This window comes from Periophthalmus magnuspinnatus, chromosome 8, assembly GCF_009829125.3.
Source record: "Periophthalmus magnuspinnatus isolate fPerMag1 chromosome 8, fPerMag1.2.pri, whole genome shotgun sequence".
NCBI classification, from domain to species: domain Eukaryota; kingdom Metazoa; phylum Chordata; class Actinopteri; order Gobiiformes; family Gobiidae; genus Periophthalmus; species Periophthalmus magnuspinnatus.
The window spans coordinates 16,749,002-16,764,447 of NC_047133.1; the positions used below are offsets into that span (position 1 = coordinate 16,749,002).

Genomic DNA, 15,446 nt, shown 5'->3' on the forward strand with positions numbered 1-15,446 from the left:
CATATTGTTGACATAAAGCTCAAGTCACTTGTAGACTTACTCACAGTGGGAAGAGGAACCACAACTTTTACTCAAGTAAGAGTACTGTTACTTCAATAAAAATATGACTCGAGTAAGAATAAAAGTTCTGCTGGAAAAGTATTCGGAAAAGTGCAATTTCTATAAAAAGTAAATGCAGCATCTGAGCTGGCTCTTGTGTTGGTTCAGTATTTTCAGTGAAAATGTATAAAAATTTGAAAAAAAGAAATTTGGTTCTTTTAGAAGCTCACGTGACGGAAAGAATCAAAAGAGGTGACTTGTTCATGAACATCACATCACAAACCTTCCCAGGGAATTTTGAGGGGCACACAAAGGAAAAGTGTCAAAAATGATTGTCCTGTTACTCTCAGTGACACTTCATAACTGTCGTGCACTCACTACAGTGGCTCAGAGCAGAGGTGATGGCTTCTGTAGCAAACTCAAACCTCTTTCCGCTCACGGGTCTCCATGGCTTTGGGGCTTTTCCTGTTTGCACATGCGCATATTGGAACTGAGCGGCATGCCTTGTGTGTCTGTGTACACTGGTGAATGCTTTCTTTGGTGTAAAGTGCTTTGAGTGTCTTGAAGGTGGAAAAGCGCTATAGAAGTGTTTGATCACTAACCATTTACTTATCAAGACAGTCTATAGTGACACCAAGGGTGGTAAGTAAGGAAAGGCAATGCAAGGCAAGTGTACAGCACAATTCGTGCACTAGCCAATTCAAAGTGCTTTACAGAATAAGAAAGACATTAAAATCACAATACAATAAATCAAAACATAAATAATCACAAATAATCATCATAAAATCAACATTAAAAATAGAAGAGGATGAATAAAACTCTTTCACTCATATGCACAGCTAAACAGAATCGTTTGGAGCCTGGATTTAAACATTGTCAAAGCAGAGGCCTGTCTCACATCTTGAGGAAAACAGTTCCAAAAAACTGACATGCTGATTCACCATGTTTAGTCCTGGTGTAGTCCTGGTTTAGTCCTGGTTTAGTCCTGGTTTAGTCCTGGTTTAGTCCTCAGAGTGTGAGATGGCTCATGTGGCTCTAACATGTGGGAGATGTTCTTTGGTGCTGGTCCATGGAGAGACTTGTCTCAAGCAGAGCTGCTTTAAAGTCTATTCTCTGAGCCACAGGAGCCAGAGACCTGAGCACAGGACACATGTGTGAAGTACTTCCTGGTTCTAGTCAGGACCCGAGCAGCAGTGTTCTGGATGTACTACAGCTGTGTTAAGGCTCGTTTGGAGAGCTCAGTGAGAATGACGTTACAGTAGTCTAACCTACTGGAGACAAATGCATGGATAAGTCTCTCTAAGTCTGGCTTTGACAGTATACCTTTGATTTTTGCAAAGTGTTTTAGATGGTAAAAAGCTGGAGATGCTATTGTTTTGATGTGGCTGTTAAAGTTCAAGTCTGAGTCCATTATTACCCCTGTTTCTCTGTTTCTGTGGCCAAAGATGATGACTTCAGTCTTGTCTGAGTTTAGCTGGAGAAAGTTGTTTTGCATCCACACACTGATCTGTTGGATGCAGTGGCAGAGTGAATCCACTGGTCCATATTCACCTGCTGCCAGTGAGACATAGATCTGAGTGTCATCTGCATAGTTGTGGTAGGACACATTATTGCTGTGTATTAACTGGCTTCACGGCAGCATGTAGAAGTTGAACAGGAGTCCTAGGATGGATCTCTCTGGCACCCCACAGGTCAGGGTAATTTTTTTTGAGACAGATTTACCAGTTTCAACAAAGTACTCCTTCTCTTCTAGGTAGGACTTGTACCAGTTGAGTGCCATACCAGAGATGCTCACCCAGTCCGGTAGAATGATGACAGGTGTGAGGATGAAGTCCTGGGAGATTCCACAGTAAAGCAGCACAAGGTGGAGTCTTCCAGTCTAACACAGGAAGACCTCCCCAACAAGTTGGACTTAAACCAGTCCAAGGCAGACTCTCTCACACCAGCATTTTTAAAGACCATTTAAAAGAGTTGCATGGTCCAGTGTTTGAAAGGCAGAAGTCAAGTCTAAAAGTACTAAAACATCAGAATCACCAGAGTCATTAAAAACAGAACATTAAAAACCTTTCAAAGTGCGGACTCAGTGCTATGACATGCTCTGTAGTCTGATGGGAACAAATTAAATGTATTAAGTACATCTAGAAATGACTGCAGCTAAATTAAAACACTCTTTTCAAGAAACATGAGCAAAATAGGAAGCTTTGAGTTTGGGCGATAATTTGAAGGAACACCAGTGTTTTTTAAATCAGCCCTATTGTGCTTGTTTCTGCTGAAAAATTATAATCTATGGCACACGTGGATCATTATGTCAAAATTTGCACATTTTAAGTCACAGTATTCATCTAAAACAGGGGTTGGCAACATTTAACACCCAAAGAGCCATTTTGACCCAGTTTCCATAAAAAATAAAAAAATAAAAAAATCACTGGGAGCCGCAAATACTTTTTGACATCTAAAATGAAAATAGCACTGTATATACTGTTTTTGTTTCACCTATACGCTTTGTATAAACAACCATAGTGTATGTCTATGTATCAAACAAAAAAAATGCCATGAGCCGTCATCCTTATGTTGCCTTTGGGCTTTCGGAGCTTGTAGCGGAGCCTTGACCTGAATTTTAAAAAATAAATTGGAAAAAAAAACACTGTGGCACTAAACAATGAAAAATAAATATTTGCACATCTGCATAAATATTTATTTTACCTAGTTAATGTGACTTCTGCTCCTGAACCTCTGCACACAGCGTCTGCAATTTGGGACTGTACAAAGTCATTTTCATCTTTACGTAGGACTGTAAGCTGTCGTCTGTGAGGCATAAGCAGTGTTTCTTTTTTTTTAACATAGTTCATGCATGAGAATAGTTGCTCACATACATATGTGAATCCGAAGATCAACAGGCCTCCAAATGCATATTTCTTCATGTTTATGTAGATTAGGTATCGGGGATCGAATTCCATGTGTCAAACATGAGTTTGTCAGGTCTTGGAAGAATCTCAGTATCACTCCATTTGTGATTCTGAACAAGAGTGGCCTTCTGATGGGCAACATCTTCAAGATCTTCTGTCAAGCGTTTGAATTTGGACACCCGCATATCTTTGTCAGCTATGTCAGCCAGCTTCAGCTCAAGATCAGAATGACATACACCCATACACCTGCAAATGCAATCACATTTAGCAGGGATGGATTGATGGTCAGGAAAGTGACAGGGAAAGACAATGTGTTTTTTTCCTCTTTGAACTCTCCACCTCCAAGTAACAAACGGAACTGACAGTGATTCAAACCTTTTGCCATTATTTATTGATAATCTGAATGACAATATTCATGACCTCTATGCATTCTGGAGGAAAAGTCAAAGCCTCTTGGTGTAGGATGCAGTAAAACATCAGCAACTTTCTATCTAGTAACTTCTGCAGCAACAAAGCCCCTGTGCGCTCAAGTCATACTTGGTGCCCCATCAGTAGCCACTGACACTAGGTAGGTTGTTTTTATCTCTTTGGCTCTTAAACAAGCACAAGCACAGCCTCACAGATGTCCTCCACCTGTGTCTGGCATATTAGTGGTCAGCTCAACCATTTCTCCCTGTGGTCCAGCAGAGTTCACATATTGGCGCTATTTGTTCAATGTCACTTTTGTCTTTGGACTCATCACAGGCGATTGAGTATATGCTGCAGCTGAATTGATGTCTTCAATTTGCTGTCTTGTGATATTTTTATGCCTCTGCTTTTGACAGTCTTCGCAGAGAGAGATTTTCTGCAAAATTTCACTCTTGCTTTTAAAGTCCGTGAATAGGTGTTCTGAAATATTAATTAATGACTCTTTCAAATATTATCTGTCTGTGAACAGCTTCTTATGCCTGACTAATTCCCTAGTGGCCACAAAACTCACATGTTCTTGAATTTACAGACTTCATCCACTTCTTGAATTTACAGACTTCATCCACTTCTTGAATTTACAGACTTCATCCACTTCTTGAATTAATTTTTCCTCAGATCAGCCTTTTGCATCAATTTTGAAACAGCTTTTTTCTCTCTCCTCCCTCAGGGTATTTTTCAGCAAAAACTGGGTGTTTATTTTGGAAATGTCTTGTGACATTTGACCTTTTATTGTTAGCCAGTCTTACTCCACAAATTAGGCATACTGCTGGCCTCTCTCGTTAAAGGTAAACGCAAATTAATCTGCCCAGGCATCATTAAATGTTCTATTTTCTTCAGATATTTTTACTTTTCTTACATTTCTCCATACTTGGCCTATCTGGGGTTGAAAGTCTCTTGATAAATGCATCACATTTTGGTGGGTAAACCGGCTTCCATGAGTGTGACACTTATTTTGAGCAACAAAAAAATAATTAAATATAATTTTAATATTTCAAGATATAGATAGATTTAATGATTTGGGGAAATATCAAATCATGATCTTTGTAACAATCACTGACATTAAATTTGTGAATTATTTTTTAATAGAAGGATTCTGTTCAAAGTTCACATTTTAAACGCCCAGAAGTAGTAACGCCTGACACGATCATTTGATATATGAAATATAACAGGTTTGACTGGTTTTGTTTCACATAATGAGTCAGTATATTGTGTAGTTTGCAGATGTTACTTGCTTAAATAACTACTGTCTTTGTAATTAACAGTAACTCAGTAATAATACATTAATCTTAATCTTATATATTAACAGATTATTTTATATATCTGAAAAGGGAAAGTGAGTAGTAGTAGTAGTAGTAGTAGTAGTAGTAGTAGTAGTAGTAGTAGTAGTAGCAGTACCAGTAATAGTAAAGGGTCTAGCAACACTGACCTGTGCTGGAGCAGACAGTTGAGGGTTTGAAGCCATTGAGGTGAACTTGTGCAAATGCAGAGTGAGTGTTTCCTGGTTCAGGGCAGGGTACGGCAGATCCCTCCCTCGCGTAACAGCAGAGGGAGGGATCTGCTGTGCCCTGCCCTGTTATCCTCCTATAACCCTGCGTGTCAGATGGCAAGTCTCAGGGCAAGTGTCTGTCCACATTACACAAGACAAACTTATGGGCAAAGATGCCACAAGTCTGAAAACAGGGCTGTATATTTTATATGACTGCAGTGTGAGTCGACCATGCTAAAATACGGCGGCTTATAGAGCCCTTAACAGCCTACGTCATAGTGACGTCACAACTCTTGCTGGAGGCAAAAAGAAGGAAAGATTTGTTAGTGTGTGCTCTAAATGTCTGAAGTTTTATAGACTTTCACAGAAAAAACACAGATAATTTTGATTGAATCCATCATGATGGACAGAGAGTGCAAAGACAAAACAGTGCTGGTGTTTACAGAGCACACTTAATATTGTTTTAAACTCATCCACATTTGTTAATCATAGTCAGCCAATCTTAGAATGGTTACTGTGAAGGTCAAGTTAGCTCTTATATACTTAACATACAGTCTATGTTAAGGATACACACTTTTATTTTGGTAACTTTTGGCGTGAGCAGCAGTGATGGGTCTTTAACTCTTATTTCATTGGGTTCATCCAAGAGATGGAAAACGTTTTTCACATTTGGACTTGGTTAGAAAGGAGTCAACTCAAGGATATGATTTGCAGCTGGTTGAAAGTCAAGTACATAAAAAAACCCCTCAAAATGTAACGATGTCCCCAAGCTTGATGCTGCATTATTTAAAACATATTTTGACACTTTGGTTTCTCCCATCACTCATTTAATTACCTCTCAGTCACCCACAATGTTTTTCTTGTAAACTGGAAACTCATTATTCGAGTTCACAAAGATGGAGATTATGACACAAATATGTCTGTGTAATCCCTCAGTCATCCAGGTCTGAGCCATTACAATAGTTGAAGTTAAATCTGTCAACTGGACAAATTGTTGTAGGAGTGAAGACGTTTCACTGCTTATCCAAGCCGCTTCTTCAGCTCTGGTCAGATTATTGCTGGACACTACCTTATATCCATCTGAAGGGAGGGACTAACTACACTGAAACCCTAAACAGCTATTGTCCCCAGTTTCAGCATTACTGACCCTATTCAACCTTTAATGGCTCGCGCTATTGTTCTGTTATGTCTCAGGTCCCCATTCCTGTTTAAGGAAGGATGGTCTTTCCTAACTTCTTTAACTCCTTTCTAAAACCATTTCTTTTCTCTGGCTCAGATCTGAACCTCACTATCTTCATAGGAGTGGTTAGTGTCTTTGAGATGGAGATGCACAGCAGACTGAGGTCCTGAGCTGCTTTTGCACTGATGTTGATAGATTCTCTTATGAAGTGGCTGTTTAGTTTCTCCAGTGTAACACTCACTACACTCTTCACTACACTGAATGTAGTAGACTACATTACTTTGTTTATGTCTCGGGGTTTTGTCCTGTGGGTGAACCAGTTTCTGTTTTGGATTGTTTGTAGGTTTGAAATAGACCGGAATCTCATACTGTCTGAAGACTCTCTGGAGTTTTTCAGACACACCCACTGTGTAAGTAATGGTAGCATCTTTCCTTCTAGGTTCTCTCTTAGATCTATTGAAAGCCCATTTTGGATATACACAAGCCGAAAGAGTTTAGAATTTTTCACAATGCACCTTGAAAAGTAGTGTGCAGCGCCGGTCAATATAGACCACAATGCATTGCAATTGCAGCCATAATAGCCAAGTTTACATTTATTGAACTAAAAAAAGACTTAACCAGAAAGTCATCATTTTTTCTAACATAGTTCTGGTTATACACAGTTATGTTTATTATCCAGTGATTTATATGGCTGTGGCTTTACTCAGCTAAACACTTGGCTTCTGGATCCTCATCGGCTCCGTCAGGTCTTCATGCTGCTCCTGTATGGTGTATGGGTCAGTTAGCCTGCTTCCATCAGCTGGAGAGTTAATTTACTAAAGAAGCTGCAACTGCCCCACAGAGTCAGGGACTGTTCCCAGACCCAATCCAACCAAACCTGTAATTTCTTCTGCATTCTCCATGTTTAAAAACAAGAACCTAAACGAGCTCATTTACTTTTATTGAGATGCGCACAGCACCTCTTTTTGTACGCAGCTTAAGCCCCGCCCACCAGAAAAAGCTACAATATGTACAAACTTTTAGGTAGTTTATAGATGACAGAAAAAAAAAGGATAGGACACTTGTGAGTTTAAACAAATAAATCTGTGAGATAAAAGTAACACATTTTCAGGAAAACTACCTTTTTTTTTCCATATATTTGCTTCTTTTTTCTGGCAATCCGGGTCCCACACCTCAGTGCTGTAGCTCGCTGTTTACAGCTAAAAGACCTCACCAGTTTGTTGTATTGGATTATCTATTATAGTACACCAACAGACACACAATTGACACTCATACACTATTTGGTCCAAACTGTTAAGACTGTGTGGGTCTCTTTTTATTGTGGTAATAGGCATAAGAACATACATTAGGCCTGTGGGATATAGTCAAGTCTACAGACTCAACAGCAGACACAGTTTTGAAATGTGAAGGTTAAGGTGCACTTTATTTATTCTCGTACACATTCTAGATAATCTCAACATTTGTGGATATTTTCTGGTTCAAAATCTCATAAATGTGTGTGTTTAAACTCAAAAATCTACTCTTCAATATTTTTTTTCTTCATCTATAAATGGCACTAATATACCTTTGTCCTTAAATGACCGCACGTGGCAGAAAAACAAAAGCTAAACCAAAATCATCTACTAAAAGACAATAATTGACCTTCACGTAAACAAAAGATTTTCATAGTGAACATTACATGAGTGTTAACAATACAGGTATACTACACGTGAATACACTCTTAGATAAATCATATTAAACAACACAAAATAAATGCCCTTGCAGTTCGTACTCTCGAAGTGTATCTTTGTACCATTGTTTATAACCTACTACAAGGTCATATGTTGTAAACACATAGATCAGACATGTGCCTCCAGATATAACCTACTCAAATGCATGTGTAGTAAATGTTCTTGAAGGTGGTAAACTTATAGTTATAGTTTTTTTATATTTTAACATCTTGATTTATAGCTACAGGGTAAGTACACTTATGCTTATTTCAAATCAGTACACAATAGCCTGCTTTGTTCTGTGTAAAAAGTTGAGGAAAAGTCCACTAACATAAGGCTCTAGTTAATGCTAACATGTCATTTTCGGAAAAAAATTGTTAACACTTTTGTAGGCACACTGGCTTTATCTGCGCAATTTACCTCGGTATAAACATATTAAAGTTAAGGTTAAGAATGCACATCATGATATCATATAAAGGTGACGCACTGTCTGAATTCAAGTTAGCTATTTTACTGTACATCAACCAGTTTAGCCGTTGCCACAGCAACACCAGTCCCTTCTAGCCCCGCCCCCTGCTGTCCTCAGCCGCTGCGCCCACGAATTTCTTTGAGACAAACTCAGCGTAATGAATGTCGCAAAACTCGTGAGCGTGTAATTTTCAGATTTGTACGTGTAAAATTACAAAATTGTAAGCATATAATGATATTTGTAAGATTAATTTAAAAAAAAATAAAATCTGTACTTTCTACTCCACTACATTCTTGAACTGGACTGGAAAGTAAAAGCATTTTTTATTATTGTCTGAGACCTGCTGAAAAAGCTGACGGTTTATTTTTAACACGTTCCTAATGTAAACAAACAAACATATATAAATAACAACAGTTATGAAAGACAATATTAATTCAGCACAAATCTTTATCAAAATCACTACATTTAAATCTTTATTAGATCTCAAACTCTGCACAAAATACTTTTACTCTTTAAGTACATTTTTAACAGGTACTTTAATATTTTTACTTAAGTAAAAAAAAAAAAAAAAGTACTTCCTCCACCACTGGTTAACAGTTAATACCCCGTAAAAGTGTAAAACCCCTCTTTAAGTACAGTACTTTTACTTTTGTACTTTGTCACTGCTCAAAGTCTCCACTGCAGTGAGGACCAGAGGAGCAGAGTTTGATCCTGCAGCGTAGTCACAGGGACTGAAAAATGGAAACAGCTTCTCCCTGAAGCAACAGTCTGTGAAGGAGTAGAGGAGATCTGCAGAATGTGCATCATAAAAGGAGACCAGACCCTTTCCATAGTCCACAAACACCCCCACCTTCTCAGGAGCTCTCTGAGGGGACAGGGGGACAGGAGGAGAAGAGCAAGCTTTGTATTCATCTTTGTTTCTTAAGACAATGCACCACAGCCCATGTTCAGGACATGCAGTGATGTTTCCCTTCCTGTTGATGGACTCTTGGGCCACTCCTAAATCCCAGTTTGTTTTCCCTTTGACCTGAACCTCAAAGTAAAACCTGCCAGAAGAGAAACTTTGTTTTTCTAAAACATTAACACATTTATCAAACCTCAGAGGAGAGTCTGGGAGCTGCTTCCTCACATCAGTGTGATGAACCTGTTTGAGATCTTCAGAACGAGTTCAGGATGAGCTGTGTCTGGACCCAAAGTGACCTCCACTGCACACTGCTGCACTCTCCTCAGCTCAGTTTTGTTAAACTCTGAGGCCAGTTCTTTAAACTGTTTGTTAAACTCCTGAGAGAGACTGTTCTCCAGCACAGACAGAGCCCGGGTCACACTGCCCTCACACATCTCAAGCTCAAAGCTCACACTGCTCCACTCCTTAAGCCCAGCAGGGGGCGTGGGTGCAGGGCAGTGGTGTAGAAAGTGGAGGGAGTCATGAGAGCGTGAGAGACGTTCGGCATCAGCGCTGCTCTGCTCCAGATCACAGATCTCCTGCTGCAGCCGCTGCACCAGATCCTGGGCTCGTCTGTGGCTCCGGCTCTGCTTCTCCTGGAGCTCGACTAAGAAGAGGTCCATACGCCTCTGAACAGACTGCATAAGAGCAGTGAAGGCCTGCAGCCCTGCAGCCCTCTCTCTGAGGGCCTCTGTCTCACTCAGCTCCAGGAGGATCTGGATCTCCTGGATCTTCTGCCTCCTCTGCTCCACCATGTGCTGGTTCTGAGCCTGAGTCTGCAGCAGAGAGGACCTCCTGTGCTCACACGCCTCCTCCAGAGACAAGAACTCATGGTTCTTATGCTCTAAAATGGAGCATATCACACAAATGCTCTTCTCATCAGTGGCACAGAAGAGCTCCAGGGGGCGCTGGTGTGTGGGACACGTCCTGTCTTCCAGGTTTTCCACTGGCTCCATCAAGTGGTGTCTTTTCAGCCCAGAGACTGTGAGATGACGCTGGATGTGGCTCTCACAGAAGGAGGTCTGACACACCAGGCAGGACTTGATGGCCTTCAGCTTGGGCTCAGAGCACACGTCACACTGCACCTCTTTCAAGACGGGCATCTGATCCATAGATTTTCTTTTGTTCCTCTCCAGGTTAAACCCTGAGGCCACCTCCTTCAGGAGCATACTGACACTGAGCTGCGGTCTGCTGTGGAACACCTCTTTACACAGAGGACATGTCAGCCCATCAGTGTCTGAGGCCTGAGAGATGCAGCGTCGGCAGAAGTTGTGTCCACATGGAGTGGACACTGGCTCAGAGAACACCTCCAGACAGATGGCGCATAGGAACGTCTCCTCAGAGCTCCTTTCACTGGTGGAGGACATGTCTGAAACATAACAACAATAGGTACTATCAAACTAAAGTCTTTTAAAAGTGAAAACTCTTATTGTGACAGGAAAGAGGTTAAGAGGTTTTATTTTGTAAGGATCCAGGAGGATGTGGTGAGGAAAACTGGACTAGAAGAATATGTCAGTGTTGTGACCATAGACTGTTTGGTGGAGACTAATATTGAACACGGCTTTAGGAAAAGGCTGGGTACTCAATGTTACCATGACGACAATAAAAAAGTATTTCTTTTAGACAATAGATGTTATTTCAGCTCAAAAACATGGTAGTGTTCTGAATAATATACTGTTGCCCATCCATTTTCTTCCGCTTTATCCGGGGCCGGGTCGCGGAGGCAGCAGTTCCAGCAGGGAGGCCCAGACTTCCCTCTCCACACACACTTCCTTCAGCTCTTCCGGGAGAATCCCGAAGCGTTCCCAGGCCAGCCGAGAGACATAGCCCCTCCAGTGTGTCCTGGGTCTTCCCTGGGGCCTCCTCCCGGTGGGACGTGCCCGGAACACCTCCCTAAGGAGGCGTCCAGGAGGCATCCGGAATAGATGCCCAGGCCACCTCAACTGGCTCCTCTTGACATGGAGGAGCAGTGGCTCTCCTCCGAGCTCCTCCCATGTGACTGAGCTCCTCACCCTATCTCTATCTTTAAGGGAGTGCCCAGCCACCCTGAGGAGAAAACTAATTTCAGCCGTTTGTATCCGCAATCTTGTCCTTTCGGTCATTACCCAAAGCTCATGACCATAGGTGAGGGTAGGAACGTAGATTGACCGGTAAATCGAGAGCTTTGCCTTTGGACTCAGCTCCTTCTTTACCACAACGGTCCGATACAATGACCGCATCACTGCAGACGCTGCACCGATCCGCCTGTCAATCTCACGCTCCATCCGTCCCTTACTCATGAACAAGACTCCGAGATACTTGAACTCCTCAACTTGAGGCAGAGACTCACCACCCACCCGGAGAGGGCAAACCACCTTTTTCCGGTCGAGAACCATGGCCTCGGATTTGGAGGAGCTGATTTTCATCCCAGCCACTTCACACTTGGCTACAAACTGTCTCAGTGCCTGCTGCAGGTCCTGGTTCAATGAGGCCATCAGGATAACATCATCTGCAAACAGGAGAGATGAGATCCTGTGGTTCCCGAACCAGACCCCTCCAACCCCTGACTGCGCCTAGAAATTCTGTCCATAAATACAATGAACAGAACGGGTGACAAAGGGCAGCCCTGGCGGATCCAACATGCACTGGGAACAGGTCTGACTTACTGCCGGCAATGCGAACACAGCTCCTGCTCCGGTCATACAGGGACCGGACAGCCCTTAGCAAAGGGCCCCGGACCCCATATTTCCGAAGCACCCCCCAAAGGACACCACGAGGGGCACGGGTGAATGCCTTCTCCAGATCCAAAAAAACACATGTGGACTGGTTGGGCAAACTCCCATGAACCCTCGAGGACCCGATGGAGAGTATAGAGCTGGTCCAGTGTTCCGTGCCTGGGACGAAAACCACACTGCTCCTCCTGAATCCGGTTCGACAATCGGTCGGATTCTCCTCTACAGTACCCTGGAATAGACCTTACCGGTAAAGCTGAGGAGTGTGATTCCCCTGTAATTGGAACACACCCTCCTGTCCCCCTTCTTAAACAGAGGGACCACCACCCCGGTCTGCCATTCCAGTGGTACTGTCCCCGACTGCCACGTGATGTTGCAAAGGCATGTCAGCCAAGACAGCCCCACAACATCCAGAGATTTAAGATACTCAGGACGGATCTCATTCACCCCCGGAGCCTTGCCACCGAGGAGCTTGCCAACCACCTCAGTGATTTCAGCCAGGATGATGGACGAGTCCACCCTTGAGTCCTCAAACTCTGCTTCCTCCTCAGAAAACGTGACAGTGGGACTGAGGAGATCCTCAAAGTATTCTTTCCACCGCCCAACCATGTCCCCAGTTGAGGTCAGCAGCTCTCCGCCCGCACTGTAAACAGTGTTGATGAAGCACTGCTTCCCTCTCCTGAGGCGTCGAACGGTTTGCCAGAGACCGACCGATAGTACTCCTCTATGGCCTCCCTGAACTGCTCCCAGCCCCGAGTTTTTGCCTCTGTGACTGCACGGGCTGCGGCACACTTGACCTGACGGTACCTGTCGGCTGCTTCAGGAGTCCCACGAGAAAGCAGGGCCTGATAGGACTCCTTCTTCAGCCTGACGGCATCCCTTACTTCCGGCATCCACCACCGGGTTCGGGGATTGCCGCCGCGGCAGGCACCAGAGACCTTGCGACCACAGCTATGTGCAGCCGCATTGACAATGGAGGTGGAGAACATGGCCCACTCGGACTCCATGGCTCCACCCGGGATCTGGGAGAAGCCCCCCCGGAGGTGTGAGTTGAAGACCCTGCTGACAGAGGGTTCCACCAGACGTTCCCAACAGACCCTCCTGATGCGCTTGGGTCTGCCACGTATGTCTGGCTTCCTCTTCTGCCAGCGGATCCAACTCACAACCAGGTGGTGATCGATTGACAGCTCTGCCCTCTGTTCACCCAAGTGTCCAAGACACGCGGCTGAAGGTCAGATGACACAACGACAAAGTCGATCATCGACCTCTGACCTAGGGCTTCCTGGTGCCATGTGCCCTGATGGACACCCTTGTGTTTAAACATGGTGTTTGTTATGGACAAACTGTGACTAGCACAGAAGTCCAATAACAGAACACCGCTCGGGTTCAGATCAGGGAGGCCGTTCCTCCCAATCACGCCCCTCCAGGTGTCACTGGCATTGCCCACGTGGGTGTTGAAATCCCCCAGTAGAACAATGGAGTCCCCAGTAGGTGCACTGTCCAGTACCCCTCTCAGGGACTCCAAGAAGGCTGGGTACTCTACACTGCTGTTCGGCCCATAGGCCGACACAACAGTGAGAGACCTGTCCCTGACCCGACGGTGCAGGGACCCTCTCGTTCACCGGGATAAACTCCAACACGTGAGGGCTGAGCTGTGGGGCAATGAGCAAGCCCACACCAGCTAGCCGCCTCTCCCCATGGGCAATGCCAGAGAAGTGGCGTCTCAAGGAGTTGGGTGCCAGAGCCAAAGCTGTGCGTGGAGGTGAGCCCGACTATATCTAGCCAGTACCTCTCAACCTCCTGCACGAGCTCAGGCTCCTTCCCCCTCAGCGAGGTGACATTCCATGTCGCTACAGCCAGATGCTGTGTCTGTGGACAGGGTCGTCGAGACACCCGTCTTCAACTGCTGCCCAGTCCTCTTTGCACCCGACCCTCTGCGGGTGGTGAGCCCACAGGAGGGCAGACCCACGTTGTCCTTTTGGGCTAAGCCCGGCCGGGCCCCATGGGCAAAGGCCCGGCCACCAGGCGCTCACATTCGAGCCCCAACCCCAGGCCTGGCTCAAGTTTGGGACCCCGGCTGCGCCATACCAGGCAACATCATGATCCTTGTTATTCTGCTCATCATAGGAGTATTGGGAACTGCTGTTTGTCTGACCCGTCACCTCGGATCTGTTTGCCATGGGAAATCCTACCAGGGGCATAATGCCCCAGGCAACATAGCTCCGAGGATCATTTGGGTACACAAACTCCCCCACCACGATAAGGTGGCAGTTCAAGGGGGAGTTACTGTTGTAACTATTCTAATTAGAACTATTCAGAAAAGGTCACTTTTTATCCTGTCCATGTGTTTTTTTCAGAGTCAGGTCTTGTTTAAGTTGTGATACTTGTGATCAGTTGGTATCTGGGTGATAAGAGTCAGGTCTGTGGAGATTCCAGGTCAGAGTAACAATGCAATAAACACAACCAAAATGAAACAACATGCCTTGACTCTGACAATAAAAAAAAAAATCTGGTATTTTCAAAGGATATACACAAAAAATGATAAAAACTACATAATATCTGAAGGAGCTGCAAGAAACACATGTTCAAATTATTTCATATTGTCAGCTCAAGTCACTTGTAGACTTACTCAGAGTGGGAAGAGGAACCACAACTTTTACTCAAATAAGAGCACTATTACTTTAGTAATTGAGTAGGCGTAAAAGTGCTGCTGGAAGTAAAGTACAATTTCTATAAAAAAGTTACTCAAGTAAATGTAACTGAGTACTACCCACCTCTGGCTTTCATGCTTATAACAGAGTGGTTTCTGACTGGGAACGTTTTTGATGACTTTTCTGATTCAGGACACAGCAGAGGAGGTCTATAGAGATGATTATAATCCAACCTTATTTGTAAAGCATTTAGTGATGGGACTTTCACGTCTTTTATGGGATCCGAATCATTTGGATCTGTTTTTTCAAAGAGCCGTTCAAATGACTGGTTCTTTTTCTATGTATTTATATAAGAGAAGCCGCTGTGAGAATTCATTTTATCTACAAATTCACTGCACAGAGTGGGTTTACCTTTTGGAATGATACGTAATCTAATAAATCATTGCACTACAATAATAATAATTTTAACTAACTGTTAGAATGTTTTTGTGCACAAAGCTCTCCCTTGTGTCGCCTGCTCTGCTTCTGAGCTGATTCTTGCCTTGGTTCAGCGTTAATCTATGTAAAAATGAATAAAAATGAAAAAACACAGACATTTTTAAAAACTCAGATTTGGTTCCTACCGTTCACAAGAAGGAACCATTCAAAAGAGCTGACTTGTTCACAAACGTCACATCACTAGTACATTTTCAAAACTCGAACAGGGCTCGGCAAAACTAGACACACATGCCACACAGGGCAGCCAGAGGAAATTTGAGGGGCACATGGAGAAAAAGTGTAAAAAATTATTCTGTCCTGTTACGCTCATTGATGCATCATAACTGCTGTGCACTCGCTACAGCAGCTCAAAGCAGAGGTGATGGCTTCTGTAGCAAACTCAAACC

The 15,446-nt window shown here is 43.6% G+C and overlaps 1 protein-coding gene across 1 annotated transcript; it reads right to left on the minus strand.

Moving 5' to 3' along the window:
• Positions 1–8,866: 8,866 nt before the first annotated feature.
• Positions 8,867–10,782, minus strand: LOC129456451 (E3 ubiquitin-protein ligase TRIM39-like). The gene is given in 2 exon segments (XM_055223632.1): positions 8,867–9,415; positions 9,418–10,782. Coding segments are annotated over 2 exon segments (1,665 nt in total). The 5' UTR covers positions 10,568–10,782; the 3' UTR covers positions 8,867–8,900.
• Between the last annotated feature and the right edge of the window lie 4,664 nt (positions 10,783–15,446).